The sequence below is a fragment of the Drosophila subobscura genome, chromosome J (assembly GCF_008121235.1).
Source record: "Drosophila subobscura isolate 14011-0131.10 chromosome J, UCBerk_Dsub_1.0, whole genome shotgun sequence".
NCBI lineage: Eukaryota > Metazoa > Arthropoda > Insecta > Diptera > Drosophilidae > Drosophila > Drosophila subobscura.
Window position 1 is genome coordinate 9986314 of NC_048532.1, and position 23035 is coordinate 10009348.

General features: G+C 41.7%; 1 protein-coding gene and 1 long non-coding RNA gene across 2 annotated transcripts in view; both read left to right on the top strand.

Annotated features, from left to right (window-relative positions):
- The window catches only part of LOC117895182, a 47465-nt gene that overhangs the window by 10166 nt on the left and 14264 nt on the right, over window positions 1-23035 (top strand). The gene's annotated exons all lie outside the window — the stretch shown is intronic.
- On the top strand, window positions 5293-6767 carry LOC117895176 (CAAX prenyl protease 1 homolog). The gene is given in 2 exon segments (XM_034802638.1): window positions 5293-6424; window positions 6427-6767. Coding segments are annotated over 2 exon segments (1443 nt in total). The 5' UTR covers window position 5293; the 3' UTR covers window positions 6739-6767.

Consider the following 23035-nt stretch of genomic DNA (forward strand, 5'->3'; position numbering starts at 1 on the left):
TTTCTTTTCACTCTGCTCGCACGGAAAATTGAGCAATTTTCCAACGTTTTTCCACGTTCGTGCGGCAAGTGAATTATTAATTTAAAATCCTCTTATCACGAAAACGGAAACCGGTCCTGCATTCATGTTCCGATCTTATCTGGAATAATGGATGACAAGGCCCCAAAAATACGAGTGTTAAGCCGAAAAGTTGTCGGCAGAACACTTGAACAATGGCAGGGGGAGAGGCCTATCGATTACCTGATTCCAATTTGATTCCGTTGCGGCTTCAAATTTGGATAATTATGAGGTTTTTTGTGGCATTTCATTGAGGTAGCGTTCAGGCGGCGTAGACTGAGATGAATGGCCACGAAATACAGTGGCGGAAAAAATAATAGAAACGACAGGCGATTTACACTTGAATCCAAATATTTTGTTTTTGGTGAAAGTTGTTTACATCAAAGCAAGTGTGTTTTGTTGCAGGATATTAGGGCTTTATATAGGACCCTCTTTAGGGCTCCTTTCATACGTTTTGTAAGCAGTGTATCCTGATTTGTATGAAGACCACGCTTTTGTCTTGGAAAAAATAATAGAAACGAAGTCTAATTCTTTCATAACTTTTCTTAAAACGGTTTAAATTGAAGTATATTGGTAACAATGCATAAACTAACGGCAAAAGAAGATATAAAATAACTTTTCCCGTTGATCCGGTTGTGTTTGTTGTTGTTAGAGTCTCAGAATGGGGTGCGGAGGACATTGTACGGATTTTGAAAGAACAAATATCCTTACACCAGGATATGAAGGTCACACAACGTCAGATAGTGTTACTATTCCAAAATGGGTTTTAATAAAAGCTTTTTCGACGATTAAGGACAAAAAATAAAGAAACACATGCGGAAGAATGCACGCAACATCGGCTTGGTTCGACACGCCACCTTGTTCAAAAATCAAAAAAAAATTCTTTCTCTCTTCGGAAAATTTGAAAAACGATCTCAATGCATCGGTTAGTAGTCGTACTTTATGACATAGGTTGATTTAGGTCGATTAAAAATTACACAAAGCTAAAGTAGATGTATATACTTACGAAAACGATATTCAGATAGGTACCCAATGCACCAAGGTGCATTTATTTCGTCCTGGGTACATTTGGTCGTGGGAAGTTGTATTAAGGTGCCTAATATGAGATTTCCTAACAAATCTGAGCAAATTGACTTTAGTTTCATTTGCCTACAGCACTTTTTTTTGACTATACGAAATAAATGCACCTTGAGGCATTGAGTACCTTTCTGAATCTCATATTCGTGCTTAGGTATGTCCATTTCATCTACGTGTAATTTTGTATCGACTTGTATCAACTTATTTTATATAGTACGACTACTAACCGATGCATTGAGATCGTTTTTCAAATTTTCCGAAGAGAGAAAGAATTTTTTTTTGATTTTTGAACAAGGTGGCGTGTCGAACCAAGCCGATGTTGCGTGCATTCTTCCGCATGTGTTTCTTTATTTTTTGTCCTTAATCGTCGAAAAAGCTTTTATTAAAACCCATTTTGGAATAGTAACACTATCTGACGTTGTGTGACCTTCATATCCTGGTGTAAGGATATTTGTTCTTTCAAAATCCGTACAATGTCCTCCGCACCCCATTCTGAGACTCTAACAACAACAAACACAACCGGATCAACGGGAAAAGTTATTTTATATCTTCTTTTGCCGTTAGTTTATGCATTGTTACCAATATACTTCAATTTAAACCGTTTTAAGAAAAGTTATGAAAGAATTAGACTTCGTTTCTATTATTTTTTCCGGGCCTAAAAACTATGAAAATTAATTTCTGGTATATCGAGTTTTTTTTAAATTATTTTTTTGTTACATTTTGAAACATTGTTATGCAGGCTATTAATACAAATTATGAAACTTAAAAAAAAAAAATGTTCCCTGAACAAAATTTTGAAAAGATCGAAAAAAAATGTCGTTTCTATTATTTTTTCCGCCACTGTATATCAACTTTGCAGGTAAATTCTGTTCTATAATTATATATTTTTGGAGGGATTTTCTTGGCTATAACTCAGGGAAAAGTCGGGAAAGGTTGGAGAAGGTTTTAAGGAAGGGAAATCTGTGGCAGAACCTCTTTCCATGAGTTCAATGGAGTTCCTTGGAGATACCGTTTTGTGGCGTGGAATACATTTTTTACTTTCAAAAACTATCCTTAAATGTACAAATTTCTGGCTGTTACTTGGTGCCAATGGTACACCAGTTTATGAATCAACTTCTGCTGCCAAAAGTACCCAACTTCTCCCTGTAAAATAATTTCTTTATAGCAGTTCCACTTCCCTAGATAATTTATTGTTATAACTCTACGCTTCCCTGTTCCTTTGTCCTCTTTTTTATCCTGTTGTGGGTTCTTCATTTAAGGCTTCCTTTCACATATCGCAAAACTTAATAAGAGTTAATGTTGTCAAGGTTTTTAAGATTGTCAACCAGATAAATTTCTCCTGCAACTTGCAACCCACACATGAGCTACATAAATACATTTCCTGCCCTAAGAATAAATATTTCTCGAAGTTATTTCTACCGATAAGGCGCATCTCTTGCCTTTTCCTTTATCATTTCCAGTTTAAGTGGTAGCCAAGGGCAACTCCCCCCGTTGCTTCCCACCCGCAGGCAAATGTGAAACATTAAATTGTGACTTTTAGCAGGGTTTGGGTCCTGGCTACGCAGTTTCTACGGGTTTTACCTTTTTTGCTGCTGCTGCTCCTGCTGCTCCTCCTGCCACCATCTTTCGGGCAAATAGTGAGGATTATTAGGGCTTAGTCGTGGGGCTGTGTGTGTGTTGGATGTGTGTGTGCGCGGCACAATTACACATGCACAAAGGATACGCCTAAGCGGCTTATACCAACGCATCGCAGAATGTTTCCAAATGGAATGGAACGTTAGAGAAGAGAACAGAGCAGAGCAGCCGAGAACGAAGCGTCGCTGTGGGGTGGGAAACTTCGCTCTGTGGTGGGGTTGGGTAGTGGTGTGGTGGGGTTTGGTGTGCTGCGGGTGCGGGCTGCTTGTTGTTTCCTCAGCGTGGGCGTTTGGCGTTGGGGTTGGGGGATTTTTGGTTCTCTTTTGGGTTCGCTCTGCGGTTTCCGGCTTGGGTAAGCGCCCTATTATGAACAGAAAAGTAACGCTAATGAGTAAATCAAGTGCACATGTGTGCCGTTGAACTGGAATACAGTCACCCAACCCCCCCTCCTCCAAACCACTGCTGCCTACTGCACACCCCCCCTAAGTCCCTGCCCGCTCCAGTGGATCCTTTGAAGCTGCGGCAAACGGCGTGTTGAGGCATAAATAAGCCGCTCGTTCTACCTAAGTCTTGCTCCACAGCCACTTGGCGCTGTTTTAATAGCTAAATTATGTAATCATGATGTGTGATACCAACACACACACACTGAGACACAAACACATGCATGTCCTGGTATTTATGCAAATCCTGATGGCGCTGCCACGACGTTACTTCTTCTGAGAAAACTTTTACTTTGTTCAGGGAAACCAAGGAACCACGACACAGCCTGCCCACAGCCCCACACTTTGGCTGACGCTTTTTCCTGTGCCTTGGCATGCCCCCTTGGCTGCCCCTTTTTGATATTCCTTTGGCTGCGCCTTTGCCGTTCCTTTTTTGCATACTCTTTCGTTGGAGGGGCATAGCGATTTTGGTGACACAAACTAGCAGAGGAGTAGCCAGCCTCAGGATTTCGATTTATGGATGGACCTTTAAAAGGTTTTCTTGCTCTTTATTTTTTATACAACTTTTAGGCATGAAAATTGCTAAATTGTGATTTATTTATTTCATTTTTAATTTCTCTAATTAGTGTTTTAATTGCCGCTTCAACAAAGAGAGGTTGGAATTATTTTTAAAATAATTTGTGCAATTTTTTTATTTAATCTTTAACTTTTTTAAATTCTTTTTTCAATTTATGCTTCGAAAATTACCTCCAAATCTGACCAATTGCAGGCTGTAATTATTTTTTAAATCATTTCTGAAACTTTAATGCGAAGCAATTGCCAAAAATTTCACACTTTTCCTCAGAAATAACTTAATTTTTGTAACTAAAACCCAAGCAAACTTCACAATTTAATATTTTCCCTCTATTGCACACAACTTTGTTGAATTTTTCATTAAATTCAGAATTTCTATAAATTATCTTAAAGTGTATCCAAAGCTGCGGCCTTCAGCCTCCTCATCCTTCTGCCTCTTTTCTTGTTTTAATTTGAAATTTTTCATAATGAGCAACGCAATGGGTGGAATGAAGGGGGTAAAGCTACAAACACATGAAGCTTGAAGCTGGAATGGAGCTGCTGCGGGGTCAGAGGTCGGAGGTTCGCTGGTTCGTTGCCATAGTGTGAAGATTAAATTCTACTAATTAGAGATGCCAAGTGGGTGTTCGCGCCTCATATGTGTGGCAGCTACTGGTTATGGTTTGGGGTTGGGTGGGGGGCCAAACCATCAAAGCAGTCAGCCAGCCTGGCAACACAATTCCCAACCAATCTGCTGCAAAGCCCTTGGTCTCATCATTGCAAACAAACTACAAAGAAACATTACACAAAAATATACGAGTATATCCCACCCAATGTGTAATTCCCTTGGCGCCAAGGATTTTGGGTTCTAATCTACGGCTTCGAGAACAGAATCCAAAGCCAAATAAAGTCTCTCTCTCTCTCGCTCGCTCGCTGGGGATCTGTCGTTTCATTTGAAACACTTTGGAAAGGGGCGACAGCGGGATTTGTGAGCTGTTTTAATGCTACATCTACATCTTGGCGGATGATTTGATGAGAAATTAGAGATAAAAGAAATATGTTGTAGATTGATAATATTGAACATAAGATTCGTAGTTGTAGAATTTTCATTGATTCTTACAATTTCACAACAAATTTCAAAAGCGTTCCAATTCAACGGCTCTTAAAAAGTGTCTCCAGGCGCTCTTAAAGCGTTGCTCAGCAAACACACGCAAGAGAGCGCTTAAGCGCCGCTCTTCGCTCGGCCGCTCACCACAGTGCAATCTCTTTCGGTGATACCTACTCTATCTCTATCCCTTTCTAGCGCGCGGCTTTCTGCATGCTGAGAGAGCGTGGGGAATAAGTTATTGCTCCTCCACAAGGTGAATTTAGGCATGAGCAAATACGAGAGGAGAATTTTAGCAGCTAAAACCCTTTTAGATCCTCAAACAAACCCCAGTTTGCTTTGCATTTCAAGAAAATTTAACTATTCCAACACAGAGATAATTATTCCATAAATTTTCCAACGATAAATTGGTTCTAACTGCCTTCCCATGGGTTCCCTCTACCAAGATCCCATGGCCGCTGTGCCCATGATTGTCATGGATGAAACCATTGGCCTGCGCGTGGTGCCGGACAAGATAAGCCTCAGCGATCCAGTGATGCTGCGCCATGTGCTCTGCTGCAGCATTCTGCTGCACAATCTCTTCCATGTGGTGCTGTGCTGCCGGCAGTTGCGGAAGTGTAACCGCGCCGAGGAGCCGCCGCGGCAGATGCGGAATGTAATGTCAGCGGCGGCCTTTCAGGCGGCCAAGGACACGGAAATGCACGCCGTGGAGCGGCAGCTGATGGGCTACGTCTTCGATGCGATCTTCAGCTGCATGGAGCTGTACTTTGGTGTCTTCCACGTGCTCTGGGACCGCACCATGGCGCTGTACGGGAACGTGGGTGAGATTGTGTGGCGCAACTTGGCCTACATGGCGCTGTTTTCCACGTACATGGTGCTGCGCACCCTGCCGCTGGTCTTCTATGAGAAACTGGCGCTGGACAATCGCTACAATGTGGATCCGGAGCAGGCGCCACCGCTGGTGGGTGTCATCTGTGCCTTGGCCTTTGTCATTGTCTTTGTCCAGGTGCTGCTCATCCCGCTGACCGCCGTCTTTCTGTACATTGAGATCTATGGGGGCTACTACTTCGTGTTTTGGATTTGGGGCTTCCTCTTTGCCGTCTCGCTGCTGGGGCTACTCTTTTTTACGCTCTTCGGACTGCCCTGCCTGGGCAAGAGCATCCAGCTGCCCGAAGGCTCGCTGAGAACTCAGCTGCTGGACGTCCTGGAGGAGTTTAATTTCCCCGCCAATCGTGTGACGCTCATGCACACCTTTCACATTGCCAATGCCACGGCCTATGTGTGGGGCTATGGCTGCTGCAAGCGTCTTGTGATCCTCGACAATCTCATACTGAATCGCGCCATGCCGCTGGATGAACTGCTGCCCGAGGAGCTCAACATGGGGCTGAGCGACAACCAGGTGGCCGCCTTTGTGGCCCATCAACTCTCCCATTGGCGGCACCATCATCTGCTCAAGGGTTTCATTCTGATTCACATCAGCTTGATCATGTACATGGCGCTCTTTGGCACCTGCTACCATGTGTACGCGATCTACGAGGCGGCGGGCTTCCCCACAATTCCTATCCCATTATCGTGGGCTATTGGCTGGTGTACAAGTACGTGATGCCGCCGTATCTGACCGTCTCCAATTGGATCATTTTCTACTTTATACGCCACTCGGAGTACACGGCGGACAATGATACCTGGCAGCGGGGCTACGGCCGCTCGATGCGGGAGGCTCTGCTCAAGCTATTCGCCGATCACTATGTCTTCCCCTTCGATGATCACTGGTACCTCATGTGGTACCGCACGCGGCCCTCCTGCCTGCAGCGTCTACGCAATCTCCAGCGCCTCGATCTGGGCACCAGACTCAGCAGAATCGAGTTGATTTGATCCTTCCTGTGTTGCGATTTCAAATGCATTTTGTGCTCTGCCCCACAGCTCGTGGATTAAAACTTTAAGTGGCGCGTTGCTGAAAACTTTCTTGATCCTGGCCACGAATGGGTTTTGGGGCAAACTTTTCCGCTGTGTTTTAATTAAAATTCGTTTCAAATAAGCCGCTGTCATAATGCTCCCTCTGCCGCCGCCTCTCCGCTTGTTCCAATTTCTGACTCTTTTGGGCGTTAAAGAGCTAATTTTATGGGCGTGGCTGAAAGTTGCTGGAAATTGGCGAAATATTTTGAACACACAAAAACTTTATATGCAGGCGGGAAGTGGCGGAAAAATTGGTTCAAAGTTGTCAACAAATTTCAAACGAAAGTTTTACATTCCATGAGCATTAATTTTTTATTTTTTAAATAGCACATAAATAAAGTAATCATTTTTAATGCATATTTTGTGGCTCTACTGAAGCTTAAAAGTTACTTAAATTATTTGTTAAGCTGGCAATTTATTGCAAAATTCGTTTTTGGTTTTGTCTCTGATTTTTTCACATAAAATATAAATAAAATAATTAATTTTAGTGCATAATTTGTGCTTTTCGGAGTTTTTAAAGATTCTAAAATACTTTTTCTATAATGGCAAACCTCTCCAAAGGTCTTTTAAAATTATAATTCATATTTTATATTAAATAATTTAAGCATTTTAATGCATTTTTAATTTTATTTTTAGGTTCTCTGTAGTTGAAAATTTAAAAAAAATTAATTTCTATAATGGCAATTATTTCCTTAGTAATTATTTTCTAGTTTAAAGCTTCGTTGATTTATTCTCTCACTCCTGTGACCTCTGACCCAGCTGCAACATTGACAAAATGTGATTGAAACGCTTGCTGACAGGCTCTGTGGCACAGGTTACCCATTACCCAACTCCACCCATGCCCACCCCCCGAGTTTCATTTTCTTTTCAATAAAAAAAGGAGCACCAAAAATAGGAATCGTGTGCTACCCGTCAGATATTAAAGTATCTTTGCTGCTTATATGTTTATTTCATTTTTTTTATAGTTAAACGCGGCTGGTGTCTGCTTTTTAATGGCGGCCGCGCCGAATTATATTTTATTTTTGCCTAGCCAAAAATTTATTTTAAATGCGACATAAAAATTAATGTGCCAGAGGCAAGGAGCAGGAGCTGAAAATATACAAAAAAAAACCAGCAGCGATCGTAAACTTATTCCCCAAGCACTCGCAATTGAAAACGCTTGAGTGGGGCGGAGGATTCCTTTTTTGGTTTCATTTATGACCAGAACGATAACGAGGAAAAAACGTTCGAGTCCTTCGCTGTCACATTTTTGGGGCGCAACTTAATTAGCCAACGACCTCAAACGGATTGTCAGAGAGGGGAGAGCGCGGGAAGGAGACTTCCTCTTTTTTGTTGCTAAATCAATTACGCAATCAAACGGTTGACAATTTTCCACAGGCTGCGGCGCATGCAGATGGGAAAAGAGAACAAAAAGCTGAAGCATGTTGCGGATGCGTTTCTACGTCAGTCTCGAACATTTCTCTGAACAACTGCCAGACTCCAGACTCCACTTCGGCACTCCGCAGTGTGTGGAGCATGCAAAATGGGAGCTCTACGAACGCAACTTTGAGGGTTGTCTCTCCTCTGCGGCTCTTCGTTTCCTCTTCACTCCGCTGCTCAGTCGCTTTTTTTTGCTACCTCTGCAGCAGCGCGCTTGAGCGGTGACAAGGCGAAGCCACAGCTGTGCAACACTGAGAGAAAATAATGGGGAGATTTTTTAGGTATTTTGTTAACAGAAGGAGCGAGAATTTTGGGCACTTTGCCGTTGGTTTTTGTGTCTAAAAAATAACTCTGAGAGGGTTTTTTTCAGGGAATTGTTTTTCTTAACCATTATATGATATAATTTGCCGTATGAGAGATGCACAGGGTTGCATTTAACCGAAAGATCAAGCTGTTCAGCAATATTAAGTACCAGAGGCCACGAAATACTCCTGGCAGTTCCACAATTTAATGTTTTCCCTCCCATTTTATGCAATTTTTCTCCACCAATTCATGGGTAAATGTACTCCCGCTTTTTGCACCTAATTTTTCGCCCAGTGCACTGTGCACTGTGTGTCTTGTGCTGCCGCTGCTTTCCTCCTACTCCACCCCCGTCCTGGCCACGGCATTCGCTTTGATGTTTTACTTTTAGTGCCTCTCCACGCTTGGGCTTCTGGGCTGCTGGGCTCTCTGGTCTCGACTCTATGATGATTTCTTTCCTGAAATTATATTTTAACTGCCAGTCAGCCTCTGACAGCAGCACCACCCATGCCACCACCACCACCAAACCAACTCTGGCCACATGGGGGCAAGTGCATCATGTTGCTGGGGCATAAAAAGTAATGACAGGCAGCATTTCGCCCGCGCCCGATAATGATGAACGAGTGGCAAACGGGTGGAAAGGGAAGGGGAAGGGCAACGGAACGATGATGATACTGATGATGAAGGAGCAGAAAGTAGCAAAGGATGTGGCAGGCGGGACAGGACAGACAGCGAGGGCCATGGACAGCTTTGTGCAAAAGTTTTTCCAAGCGACAACGACGAAAAAATGCAAGGAAGAAAGCAACTTTTTGAGGCAAGCTTTAAGCGAAGTTTACAGCGTGCAACATGCAACGTGCAACTTGCAATTTTATATGGTTTATGCTGCGAGTTCTTATGGAATTTTCTCAGATTTTTATGTTGCTGAATGGAACATTATGTTGAGTGGGTTTTAGCCTTAACTAAATTCCAGCCATTTTGTGTGTATGTTCCCGAATCGATTGCAATTATAAAATAAATATTAGATTACTTTGTGCTGCACCGCCCCCGATAGCGTCCAGAGTCGCAGCACCGCGCATGTTGCCCGCCAGATAAAGATAATAGAAAACTTCAATTTTTAGCAGCAACAAAAACACTTTTCAATCATGAAGAAGGTCGTGAAGGAAGATGAAAATGTATGTAAGGGCATGTTGCTGGGGGGGGGGGGAGAGCTACCAAATCATTTCCGCCACACTTGCTCATTCACGTTGCCTGCCTCTGCCACCCGACTCCTCCGCTGCCGTTTCACTTCTGAGCAGCGCCAAAGTTAATGGGTGCAACGCGCCCGAGTCTCTGTGGGTGCAGCAAAACGAATTTCGAATGCACTAACTGCAGAATTTTTGATTTTAATATTTGAAAGATAATTACTTTTATTTAATTCACGCAGAAACGTTAGAGACTCGATGTACAATTGAAATTTAATAATATTTTAATTATTTAGTCGTTTTTTAAAAAGGAAAAAATATAAATATAATAAAAAAAAAAAAAAAAATAAAGTTTCATTTTAATTTCAAAATTTTAATTTAAATTTAATGATATTTTCAAAATATTTTTAAAATATTTAACTACAAAAAAAAAAATACAATTATTTTTTCGGTTTTTAAAACATTTTAAATAAAATTGGTTTTTGTTTTTAAATATGAAATATATTTAAATTAAATATAGTTTCACATTAAAAACAAATTTTAGTAGTACATAATTGCATGAAGCGTTCAATTTCTATTTTAAAATATTATTGTCTATTTTTTAATAAACATTTTTATTGTTTTTCATTTTTAAATATACATGAAATTATGATAATTTATTTAATTTTAGTTACCACATTTTTACTTCTACATTTTTAAATATTTTGAATTGACTTTCCACACTTTTCTTATGCCAAAGTCCATCAGCTCTTTGTTAGGGTATACCAAAAGTCTACGTGCTTATATTCTGTTGGGGTGGGTGTGTGTGTGCTATGAGCTATGTGAAAAACATCTGCCAACGGATGTGTTTGGCCATATCCGCCCCATGCCTTTGCCTTTGCCTTTGCTTTTGCCTCTGACTGGAGTGCGCAGATAAACCCTTGGAATGCCTTGGCTCCGGCACCCAACGACCATCTCGTTTAGCCCCAGGACGATCCGGCCTCTGACTATTCATGCGTTTCAAATTTTCAATACACTCAAATGATAATCGTGGCGCTGGCAGGGTGGGGAAAAACCGTGGGGACAAGGCAAAGGCAAAGGCAAAAGGATGATGAAAAGATTCGCCGCATGTTACATTTTAAAGCTTTTGGCAAAACAAGCTTCGGCTTCGCTCTGGTAGCGAGTATCTCTTAGCGGCAGATTGTAGGGGAATTGAATCCCGGCCACAGTGCCCCCAGGCAACACCTGTTCTAATGGCCAGCCTAGACAGCCCATTCACACACGGATTGGCAGGGGCGGGGCAGGGGATTATGGCAATTATGGGTTGGAGCTTATTAAATGTGAAGTGATCAGAGCTGGCAGCGGTGTAGGCCTGTAAATAATCGTATTGCCCATAATCAAAGCAATAGGCAGGGGAAGTTCAAGCATTATTAAGGCCATTGAAAGAATTCAATTCGATTTGGTATTGAAAAACATATTAACTTCAAGGGGGAAATAAACGTAAGAAAATGTTTGCCAGAGGAGATTAATTTTTGAGCAAATTTGAGACTTTATTTTCTTTGCTCAAAATATTCATAAATATTTCTTTAGTTACTTTCTCAATCGTTCCATCGATTTCGTTGAAATTGTATCTCTTCTCTTTGTTCTCTTCTCTTTTACTTCTTCCAAGTGTTTCTGTGCTCCGCATGTATGCAAGTTCCATTTCATTGTTCCGGTACATCATTCACCTTTCAAGAGCGCCACCATCTCTGCCTCCGCCTCCGCCTCTCCCCCATGTGTGTGTTGTGTGAGTGCGTAAACCCACACAAACACAAACACGTTAAGCGGAAAACAAATTAAACAACTCTCATGTGGCAAAGGGTATGGGGAACTCACTTCGTAAGCTGCTTGCTCCTTTTGTTCGTCACGTTGGCGTCGCGAAAGTGCCAAAGTTTTTCATTGTAATAAATATTTTAATTTTGAACTTGAGCAATTAACCCGAGCAACGCATGTGGAAAGGAAAAAGGGTCGCCCCTCGAGGGCCTCCATTGTGTCCCGGCAATTGTAATCGGTACGCGACACCCTCACACTGCTCCTGCCCGAAGTGGAGGAGTTGGAGTACGGCGAGTATCCAGCGTGACGCGCTCGCTCTATGAACATTATGAACTTAAGCTCTCTCTCTCTCTCTCTCTCTCTCAGTCTCCTTCTCTGGCGAAACGACAGAACAACAAGAAGAACAATAACAATACGAATCTGGGACACATGCCAAAGTGGTTAAGTCGGCGTAGAAATGTTTTTCGCTAAAAGTTTTCTCGGTGGCGACGCATTTAAATGATTTTGCATAATTCAATGTCGGGGGGAAAGAAAACTTTCCAAAAAAAAAACCGACCCCGAACTTGGACCCGAAGACTTGGCAATATATTTTCTTTAATTGCGCACAATTAATCCTTTTTATGAAGCTCCTTCCCAGGTGGCATTGTCGAGGGCCCAGAACCCCGTGCGGGGTTGATCTACCGGTGGGTTGGGGTGGGGTGGTTGTGCGGTTCCGTCAACTGGAAATGTACACAAAAGGCTTAATTATAAAAGTCAACACACGGCGCGGAGAGTAACTCGGTACGCAAAAGATTCGCTCAAGTATTCGGCTAAGGGTTAGGGACACACTCCACCATGCAGACATATCCATCCGCTGATGCACTCACACACACACACACACACACCCCCGTACACAAAAATAAAGCCAAAAAAAGCAAAGAAATTCGTATGTAATTAAAATGAAATCCCCTTTTTTACGACCGATGTGCAGGGCAAAGATTTTTACGGTTATTTGTTGAAAAAAAAAAAAAAAGCGGGTAACGAAGAAAAAACGCAGACCAGACCTGCGGAAATTCAAATAGCAAACAAACCGGAAAATGTGATACATTTTGTGACATTGTACACTGCGTTTCGTTATGGGAAGGCCATTAGGATAACATTTGTATGATCAGAATAAAGAATAAATTTGTATTTGTTCTCTTTGTGTATTTGCATTCACAAACTACGCCATCACACACACCAAAACAGCGACCGTGGGCAGAGGAAGAACAAGAAGCGCAGAAAGAACTGACAATTTCCAATAAGCCTCTCTTTCACATACCATTTTCAGTAGGAGGGGGAACCAAAAAAGATTTCAATAAGCAAGCAAAGAGATGCGCTCTTGTGACGTCGAAGCTGCGTGCGCACTCTAGCTCTCTCACTCCCACCAACACTGACCATTCGATCACATTTTTGCATTACCAATAAGAGCGCAATTAGGTTGAGCGGCAGCCGAAGAGAATGGAATGTGCGTGCAAATAGGAAGAGAACAAGAGTGCGGAAGCATCTAGACGTCTGTCACTCACTCCCACCCCCATTCTCATTTTTTCATCGGGTCAAAGCACGCGTCTTCTAGTCAGCTCCGCGTTTCGGGTCGTCAAAAGCCGGTTAATTGTTATAAATCATACGGAAAAATTATCGCGCTGCTGTTTCTAAGTGAATACGCAATGCATATGTCCCAAAATTCCAATAAGTGCAAAATATATTCAGTGAAAAAGTGCGGGTGTGCAAATGGTGCGCTTGGTCGCGTGATCTTGCGTTGTGGTTGTGTGTGTTCGTGAAAATATAGCAAAAGAGAGAAGATTTTTTTTTCTGTAGTGCTCTCAGTGCAAGTCTGGCAAAAAGTATAAGGTGAAGCAGTCCAAATCATGGAATATGTGCCTCTCTCTCGTTTAATATGTGCCAATGCAGTCAATCAAAAATGCAAAGTGCGTGTGAGCGTCGCCTCACCAAAAATGAATACACTCCTAATGTGTATGTGTGTGCGCTCTTATTGGAAATGTGGATGTGTGCCGTTTTCGGTGTTCAGAATTCGTCAAAACGGGAAATTCGCTCGCCCAAAAAATGTAACAGAAAATTGCAGAATGAAGTGGAGAAATATTTATAAAAAGGTTAGTTATATTTATTATTTGCAATGTTCACAACATTTAAAATGAAATATCTATAAAGCTATGAAACGCACTGTACACACATTCATTTTTACATATTTATATGCTAACGAGTATGTATGGAGGATACAATTTTTTTGTTGATTAAACCAAAAAAGGGTTAAGGCGACTGGCAGCAGACTGTTAATGAATGTTGGGTTAAGCTTCCTTCGCACTGAGCAACAAACTTTTTTTGATTTCCAGTAAATACACAAAAATAAATGAAAACTCTTCGAACAAAGTCCAAGGATGTCCTATAATTGTCCACCGATTCACATGGCATGAGACGGAACCCATTTTCCTTCCCACTTGGCCAATTGTAATGCTTTTTTTTTGTTGATGCGCGTTGGGTTGGGACGGGGACTGGGAGGCAGTGTGCCATTTCTATTTGCTAACGCTGCCCCATTGCCAGTTTTAATTATTGTCCGTTTTTATTGCCGTCCGCAGATAACGTCCGACGACAGGGATATGTATACAGTGGGGCGGGTCGGGTACTCTGGCCCTGTCCCTGTCCCTGTCCCTGTCAGTGTCAACGCAGTCATCGTCACCCTGCCCCCAGTCCCCAGTGCATGGCCACAGTCCCTGCCGTAGCCGCAGTCGCAGCCGCAGCCGCAGCGCTGCTTCTGCCTCCACTGGCAATCGCAGGCCAGCATCAGCTGGCGATTAACTTTTCAAATGGAACCCTTTTTCGCGCCGCTGTCGGCGATATGCTAATGATGACCAAGCCACCGAGTTGCCCTTGCCCCCCTGCTCCCCTAGGTATATCCATTGCTACACTGAAAGAAAAAGAGACAACTTCTAGGATTGAGTTTTGGGAGATGAAAAGTGAATTTTGTCTGTAAAAACTTTAGCTTTTGGGGTAGGATTTTATGGGAAAATTAATTTAGAAAAACAAAATTGAATGCCAGCGACTTTCGTGCATAAATAATTCTGCTATTTATTATATTAATTAAGCTATAAAAAACATCTTTCTTAATTTCTGTAGCTGAATGTATTTCTGATTGATTTGAATATTATTTTTGCGGCCAGTGCATGTGCCGGTGCCCGTGTCAGCCATTTGTTGCCCGCTGGCTCTGATGTACACTTTTTGTGTTTCATTATATTTCACATTCATTCCTCCTGCTGCCTCTGTGCTGAGCCTGTCCTGTCCTGTCCTGTTCTGGCTCTGGGTCTGGTCTTTGCTTTGCTTTTATTATTTTCAAGTTTAATTAACTTTTGTGTTGTTTTCAACGAGCCAGAGAGAGAGAGAGAGGAGAGGATCTCCTCTTGTACATAAATTTCGAGTGTTGCCTGTGGCCCTAGTGGCCTTTTTTTGCAAAAGGATGACTGGAAATTTGATACGATTCGGTTGCCTGGACAAGTCATAAGTCTCTGCTCCAGAACTCGGGGCAGGCCATCGACAGAGCAGAGCGAGGCAGGGAAGCAGCAGCTGGGCGCTGAGATTGCTGGCGAAGGATTATGCAGCCGACAGCAGATATTCGGGGCAAAACCGTCGAATCACCAGAGCCACTTGCTCCGTATCGGTGACCTTGTGACGCATTTGTGGCGAGTCCTTGGCTATCAGATGGAGCACGGGCACCTGTCGGCTGAGGAAGGGACATGATCGTCCCGCGGATCATCTCTGGCCGGGAAATTTTGTGTATTTTTCAGCAATATGTAAAGCACTTTACATTGATCTTAAACGTGTTCTACCCGTCACCATCCTTCACTTTTGCTGGCTAATGGGGGCCCTGAGCCACACCCAAACATAATTTGAAACACTTCAATCTCCCACATTGCTTTTCCACACACACAAATCAATTTCTCATGCTCCAGTAAACAGACTGCAGGAAGAGACTTTCAGGGCACATGATGTATGTATACATAAAATATATGTGCCTGTACCTGTTCATTTTTGGAGATCAACTGTTTGGATAGGGCCCCTGTAATTACTCGACTTCAAGCGTGTCAGAAGCCTCACATTAATAACTGCCGAGGGGAAGTTGCTCTCGAGCAAGTGCTTACGTAATTTCGCCAAATGCTTATATAATAAATACCAGAAAGCAGCAAACAAAGTTCTGCTGCTACGCCACTTCTGTGCCTGTGCCTTTGCCTTTGCCATTGGGCTGCCAGTCTGTCTGACAATTAGACCTTAATGTATTGTACTCAAAGTTATACGCAATTACGAATAGAACTTCATCTGTGGAACGTACGAACTGGTTTGTGTCTCATTCGCCTGTGCGACTGTCCCAGCGATAAACAAATGAACACATAAGCCCCGAGCCACAGTCAAACCTCACTCAAAGTGTCTGCCAAAAGACAGACGGACACTCCCCCACGGGCTAGCCGAAATTTATGTGCCCTTACGATCGAAATTTTTGGGCATAAAAATGGATTCTACTTTGCAGATTCTTCCAGCAATTTTATAATGATTTTTATTAAATCAAAATAACATTTTGAGTTGAGCAAATAATTATTAAAATTAATTTAAAATAATTTAATGGCAGGGAATTTATAGTGGAACTGTGACTGAGTTTCAGTTCTAGCCCTGCGGCCACCCCACACACACACACACACACACACACACTCAGACATTGTTTGGCTCAGACTGTCTGTGGTTGCTCTTGAGATTAATGTCTGCAAAACAAACTGCCAGTCAAAGGCAACAAACAAGCTTTGTCTAACGATCGTTGGCAGGTTAGAATACTCTAATGAAACGGTGGGGGATCGAGAAAAACTGATTGTCTTTTTGCATTTTATGCCAACTATAAATATTATAGAAACTGTGTACAAATTGTGTGTTAGGGTATACCAAAATTCAGTTTAAAATTGGCAGATCTTTGTTTATTTTTCCCTTTTTTGGTGGCATTAGTTTCATTTTTTGCAAGTGTCAGACCCTCGCTTTGGACTCTTTTATTTATGCATTTCTCGTATTTTGGCATAAATTAGCAAAACATAAAAAGAACACAAAATTTTTGGTAGAACCAAGTCAGCTGCTTGGGGATGCTTTGATTTTAGAGAGTTTTAAAGACCGTAGCCGTAGTCCGTTTAGCAGACATTATAAATATTCAGAATTTTGTCTGGCGCCGCATTTGCTTATATGTTTGTTCCATTTATACGTTTATTTGTCACTAAATTATTGCATTTGTTTGGGGAATTTTAATTTCAATACGATCTTCAGCAGAGGTCTTTAGATTGTATATTTTTTTTTGGTTGTTTTGCTGCCAAGCAGAACGAAATGCCGTCCGCCCCCAATTGTGGATGGGTCTTTGGTCGAACCGAGGGTACGGGCACGGTTCATCATCACCGCCCTCAGCACTCACTTGGAATTATCTTCGCCATGGCAAAGAGGGGCCCAGAGAGCGGGCAGAGACAGATCTGCGGTCCGAACGAAAGCCGCATGCTGCGGATCGAATGCAAGACAGAGTCTAGGCCAGGGCAGGAACGGGTTGGGATGGAACGGTGCGGGACAGACCAGGCCAGGAACGAAATGAAACGGGTCGGAGCTCTGCCACAAGATTGAGTCAAAGATATGGTGGACCAACACGCGTCCGCGTTTCGTTTTGATTTCGAAATACTCTAACGCAGAGTGGCTCTGCTTATGCGTTTTGTACGAGCAGCTTCCTCTAGCCCAAGTGTCGTGCCATCTTCGGTGTTGCCCATGCCCAATACACTTACCTTCTTTCTTTCTTTTACTTTTCTTAATTTCGACTCGCCTCGATTCAACGACGACAGCTCCAGGCTCCTCGGCTCCAAACAGTGGAAGGAGGAGGAAGAGAATACAAGAAATGAGCGAGATTATACCTGTGTGTATGTATGTACATATGCATGTCTGTCTGTATATTTGTGTGTGCTTGAAGGTGCGGCTGTCGTTGTTTTTATGGTCCGATATACGAGTATAATGTTGACTTGGTTTCTGGTGTTGATACGTGCAATAGTCGCATACACTTTTGGTGGGTATTATTGTACATTAAAAATATAAAAAAGAAAACATTTTCAAATGAATATAAAAATGTAATTAATACATATTAAATTTTGATTCCTCATTTAATTTATTTTTCTTTTAGTTTCTGCAAGGGTATCCAAAGCTTCGACCCTTTACTTTTATCTTTTTGTTGTTTTCTTTTACTTCGTTGTTTTTTTCTGTGGTTTGGTTTGCTTCGGAGGGTTCGTCGAGGCCCATGTTGTTGTTGCTGGTGTAGTTTTCGTTGTTGTTGTTGCTGTAATGGCTCTGGCTTGCGTTTTGATTGCAGTCGCAACGTCGTTGCTGTTGCTGTTGTTGTTTTTGCTTTTGCCTTTACTCTGTTGCCTTTTTCATGCCATTTAAGTCTTATTTATGGTTCTCGTTGATGATCGTGTTGATGGTCGTACTTTTTTTTGTTTTTTGTTATGTTTCCCCCTCTCCGTTTTGCTCTGTTATTGCTCTGGGTTTGCTTTTCCGAAAAACCTTTTCGGACTGCGCTACAGCCAGGCTGCGCGGGAGTTTTGACTTGATATGGGTCATCCCTGGACCCGATCCATTATCTGCGCAAGAACATCACCTGACCCGACCTCTGATCGTGAGAAGAAGTGCGTCCTCAACCCCTAAGTAGAAACGACTTGGATACCCCAGTGGCAGGTACCTTGCTCGAGAGACAATTGTCTGAGAGAGGGAGGGAGACGGACTGGGTACGTAATCATACTTCGAGTTATTAAGACAAGTTCCTGCCCTTAAAATGATTTAAGGATTTTGTGGAAATAATTGTTTAAAAAGATTAAATGGGGAAACAATTATAGAGAATAAGTTCGAGCTTCTGGCAAGCAGGAAGTGCATTCGGTTTCCCTCCTATGTCTGGTCTGGCACTGCATTTATGTACCTCACGTTGATGCTTGATTTTTAACCTTCTCCTCCGTTTGCCACTCACCTCGCTGCAGTTCCTCCTTGTCTGTCCATGGGGTTTGTTTTACGAAGTTTATTTTCACCATTTGTTGTTGCTGTTTGGGTTTTCTCTTTTCGGTGCTCTCGGCTGGCTCTTGGCTCTGCGCGAATGCATCGCGCGGAGGGGCAAACGGTTGTAGTACATTTGTGCATTTGCTGTGTACCCTCACAGAGAGTATAACTATTTTGGCACAAGGTTTGATGTCGGAAACAGAGAGAATCTGATAAATATGTTAAAATATAAAATAAAATCGCTTCAGCTTGGATTTTAATTATATTATTAATTAGTACATTAAAATAGCATCTCGCAGAATTCTTTTTTATTGCAAATAAATATTTTTAACCTTTCTAAAATTTATTTCTGTCAAAAATTTAAATATTCTTATATTTTTGTGCATAGTTTTCCTTTAAATTCTCATAATCGGAGGGTTGTATTTATATAAATCACTTTTTATGCATAAAAAATGCAATAAAAATAAAAACAACTTTAAAACATTTATTTAGTGGTAATAGCCATACATACAACGCTTTAAAAATTCAAAAATTACTGAATAAACTTAAATTATTCAACAATTATATAAGAAATTCAATGAAAATTATGTTTCTGCAAGTGTATTTGCGACTTCTCTGTCTCATTTCTTGTCCCACCAACAATATTTTGTGCTATTTTTTTTTGTTTCTGTTGTGTTGTTTTTGGCTGGTATAATTTATTTGTATGTATTTTTGTTTTTTTGTTTTTTTGTTGCGTTGTTAACTACAAAATGGGTTTGCACGGTAGTCCGATTCGGAGTGAACTTGCTTGGAGCTCAGGTTGCTTTTGTTGTTGCTGCTTTTGTTGTTGTTGTTTTAGTGTTTGGCCGAAGGCTTTTCTTTCTCGTTTTGATTCGTTTGCTCTGCAATCGCAGGAAATCAATTATAACAAAAAACCTTTGCCGTTCGGCCTCACTGGCCACGTTAATTCGTGAAAAATGCTTTTTCGCTGCTTTGTCCCTCCATCCCCTCCCATACCCCTCACTCCGCTGTCTGTCTTTCAGTGTCCAGTTGGTGTTGTTTTTATTTTTTACTCGTTTGAAAGAGTTTTCATTGTTTCTCGAATTGGAGTTGAAAGTGTTTGGGTCAGAGTCTCGAGGGGCCATAACAAAGGATTGCGCTCGCTCGGCAGCGTACAAAAAAAAAGTGCAATAAATTTTGGACTATGCCTTGGATGGTGCCAGCCAGCTACCAATATCGATTTCGTTCAATGATTTCTCTCTCTCCCTATATGTATATGGTCAGGGTACCCTCTCGGTGCCGACTGTCGATCGTCGACCTTTATGTATGTGCCTTTGATAATGCGTTTTTAAATTCAGGAAGTTACAGTTTATGGTTTGCTGTGGCTCCCCCTTTGGGCTTTAGGGGCATTCCTCAAGTTTACGTTTGCCGCTTGATTGGTAAAGGGGTTGCTTTAAAGTTACATTTCTGTAAGAAATAATACATATAAAACGCATTTTGAGGCACAGTTTTAGCTGAAGGAAAAGTGTTTTAAATATAGAAATTGTAGGGATTATATTAGGTAGAGCTGATAGCCAATAAATTGGCAGAAAATTCATTTTAATGCATTCCAAAATCAATGCTTTTTTCTTACTGAAAATATTTTGATAAAAAGTCTATTAAAGGCTTAACAAAACCATTAAAAATATAGAAAATATTATCCATATATTGCTGGATAACTATTGGTTCATTTCCATGGTTTATTTCCTTGACAGAATTTAGAATTTTATTTGTTTTGTAGCTCTTAATTCTCCATCGTTTTGCTCCACAAAATGTTCGTTTTAGTTTCATAATTAAAATTTTCCATTGAACTTTTAGTTACTCTTCAACATCCAACATTGAATTCCGCGATAGAAGAAAGATTTTCAGATAGAAACATTTATTTTGTGAGGGGAGCTTCACACTCCTACCAGAGATCGTGATCATTTGATACACAATATGTGCGCTCGTGGACTTTTATGCCATAGATAGTTGTTGGACATATCACACAGAATGTATGTAGACGTCTCAGTGCCCATAACAGGAAACGGTAATGAGAACCATTCGAAAGCTCTTCAAAAGAGGCTGTCTAGCTGGCTGGATGGCTCCCCAAAACTGGTCGGCCCCCGGGCACAGATGGTGTGTGTCCCAAGTGCACTCAGCTGTGCTCCACTTCAGCAGCATCATCGAAACGAGATCTCAGACAGCTACAGCTGGAACTGGAGCTGAAGCTGGAGCTGTGCCTTAGATGAATTGTAAACAATATCAGAGCGAGAACGCGACATGAATTTATGAGATCATTTTCAAAGTTAATTATGCCAGGGCATAAATTTCACGAACATACTCCACTCCACTCCACACACTCCTCGGTCTGAGGCCGTGCGGTTTTTACCTATTGAGTCGTGTGATCGACTGCAAATGGTAGTCCCCCAACTTCCCCACTGATCCCTGCAGAGCTGTCAAGATTGCTTTTTGTTTTGCTTCTCCTGCACGTTTCGCCAATCATAATAGTTTTTATCTACAAAACCCATAAACATGTGCATAAAAAATAAAATAAAAAATATACAACAAAAAATCAGAACGGACAGCTGAAAACTAGTGCCTAGACCTAGGTTAGTTCTCGACTCTCGGACTTGGATCGGAGATCTCTCTCCCTCGTTGCCCACCCGCTCTGCCGCTGTCGCTCTGCGAAGACCTGTTTCGTGTCATAGATTTGTTTTATGTTTATGGTGTTTGGTAGCCAAGACCAAGAGCGGCGTTGGTGTGGCGCGGCGGAGTACCAAAAAGACCAAGAGACCGAGAGACCAACAGGCCAAAGTGGTTCGGCCAGCCAAACAACAAAGAGTCTGTCCCAAAGTCCACTATGCTTCTGGCTCTTGGTTTTGTTGTTGCTTTTGTTGTTGTTGCTGCTATGAACAAGAAGTTTTGCGGCTATGGATGTGGTTTGTGGTTTAACTGCTTTTATGGTAACACAAAAAAACAAACAACAAAATCAAAATAACAAAAAAGAAACAACCACAAAAAAAAGGAGGAAAATAAAAGAAAAGAAAATTATAATAAAACAAGAAAGTTGTTTTTAAGTGCAGAACAACGACAGGCAAATGCTCTAAGAAAATAGCTGGGGAGAGAAGCAAATTTTGCTGTGAAACCTTTGACGCAGCTGCTAACGATCCCTAAGCCCTAAGCTTGCACTGGGGTTAGAAAAATTATCAAAATTTGCTCTAAATTATTACTCATTTTCAGCTTAATAAATAAGCCATAATTGCTTAGTGCTTTAAAGTTAATTTTCTGGAAGAATCTTCCACCATTTTAGTAAACAGCAGAAAGTTTCAGACAAAATTTTTAATTCTGGCACATCTACAGGGAGAAAATTGTAAACTCATAATTGAAGTTCTTGCCTTGAGCTTCTCCTATAACAATTTTAAATGCAATTGGCTGTGCTTCAGTATTTATTATGTCCATATTTGAGTGCTCCAGAATTGCTCGAAGATTTCTTGACAAATTAATTAGGATTCCCGCACACCTTTTTCCTTTTTACTTGCATTTTCTGGTACATTTTCACTGCAACCAGAAACGTTTCTCGTAGCCGCATTGTTGTAATTTTTATGTGTTAAAAATAGTTTATCCAATTGCACATTTGGGAATGAGAAAATGAATGTTCTGCTGTCACAAATCTTTCATAAACCCCATAGTTCCACTGTCGATTTTTCCTGCCCCCTGCCACTGCCACTTTTGAGCTGTTCTTAATCCTTGTGCAAACCTACAGTCCGTCTCTGAGTACTCGCTGTGCAAAAGGGCAAGCTAGCAAACAAAGTAAAAATCGGCAGCAGTCGCAGCAGCAGCAGCAGCAGCAACGATTGCAGCGGCAGCGGCAGCATCGAGAGACTTTTGTTAAAAAGTCATCAAAGACCAAAGAGGCAACAGCAACAACAGACAACAACAACAATCACGGAGAGTCACGAATGTTGGTCGGTCGCTTGGTCGTTTTGTCGTTTTCGTTTGTTCGAAACGAGTTTTGGCTTAAAGTCTAAACTTTATTTACAATATTGTTTTCTTTTACGACGTCGTCGCTGTCGCTGTTCACTGTCGACCGCGTTGTTGTGGTTGTTGCTTTGACCCAAGCCCCTTTTTTTGTTGCAATAAAGAAACTGGTATACCCTGGAAGAGCACAAAGATACAGGCACTTGTGGGAAGGGGGGAGAGTGCCCGGGCATCAAGATGGTTTTGCCTCGAACAACAACAGGCCTCCGCCTCACGACAATTTAGCCAATTTGATGTGCATCTTGAAGAGTGGTTTTTGGGTGTAGGAAGGATGATCTTTCAGTTTGCATAGGATGCGATTTCGAGAACTCTCTCTCTGTGTTGGTGTTGATTGGTCCCGTGCGGTTTATCAATCATTAACAGTGGACCTTCGTGGATGTGTGCTGGATCGTAAAACTTTGGCCTAAATGCCC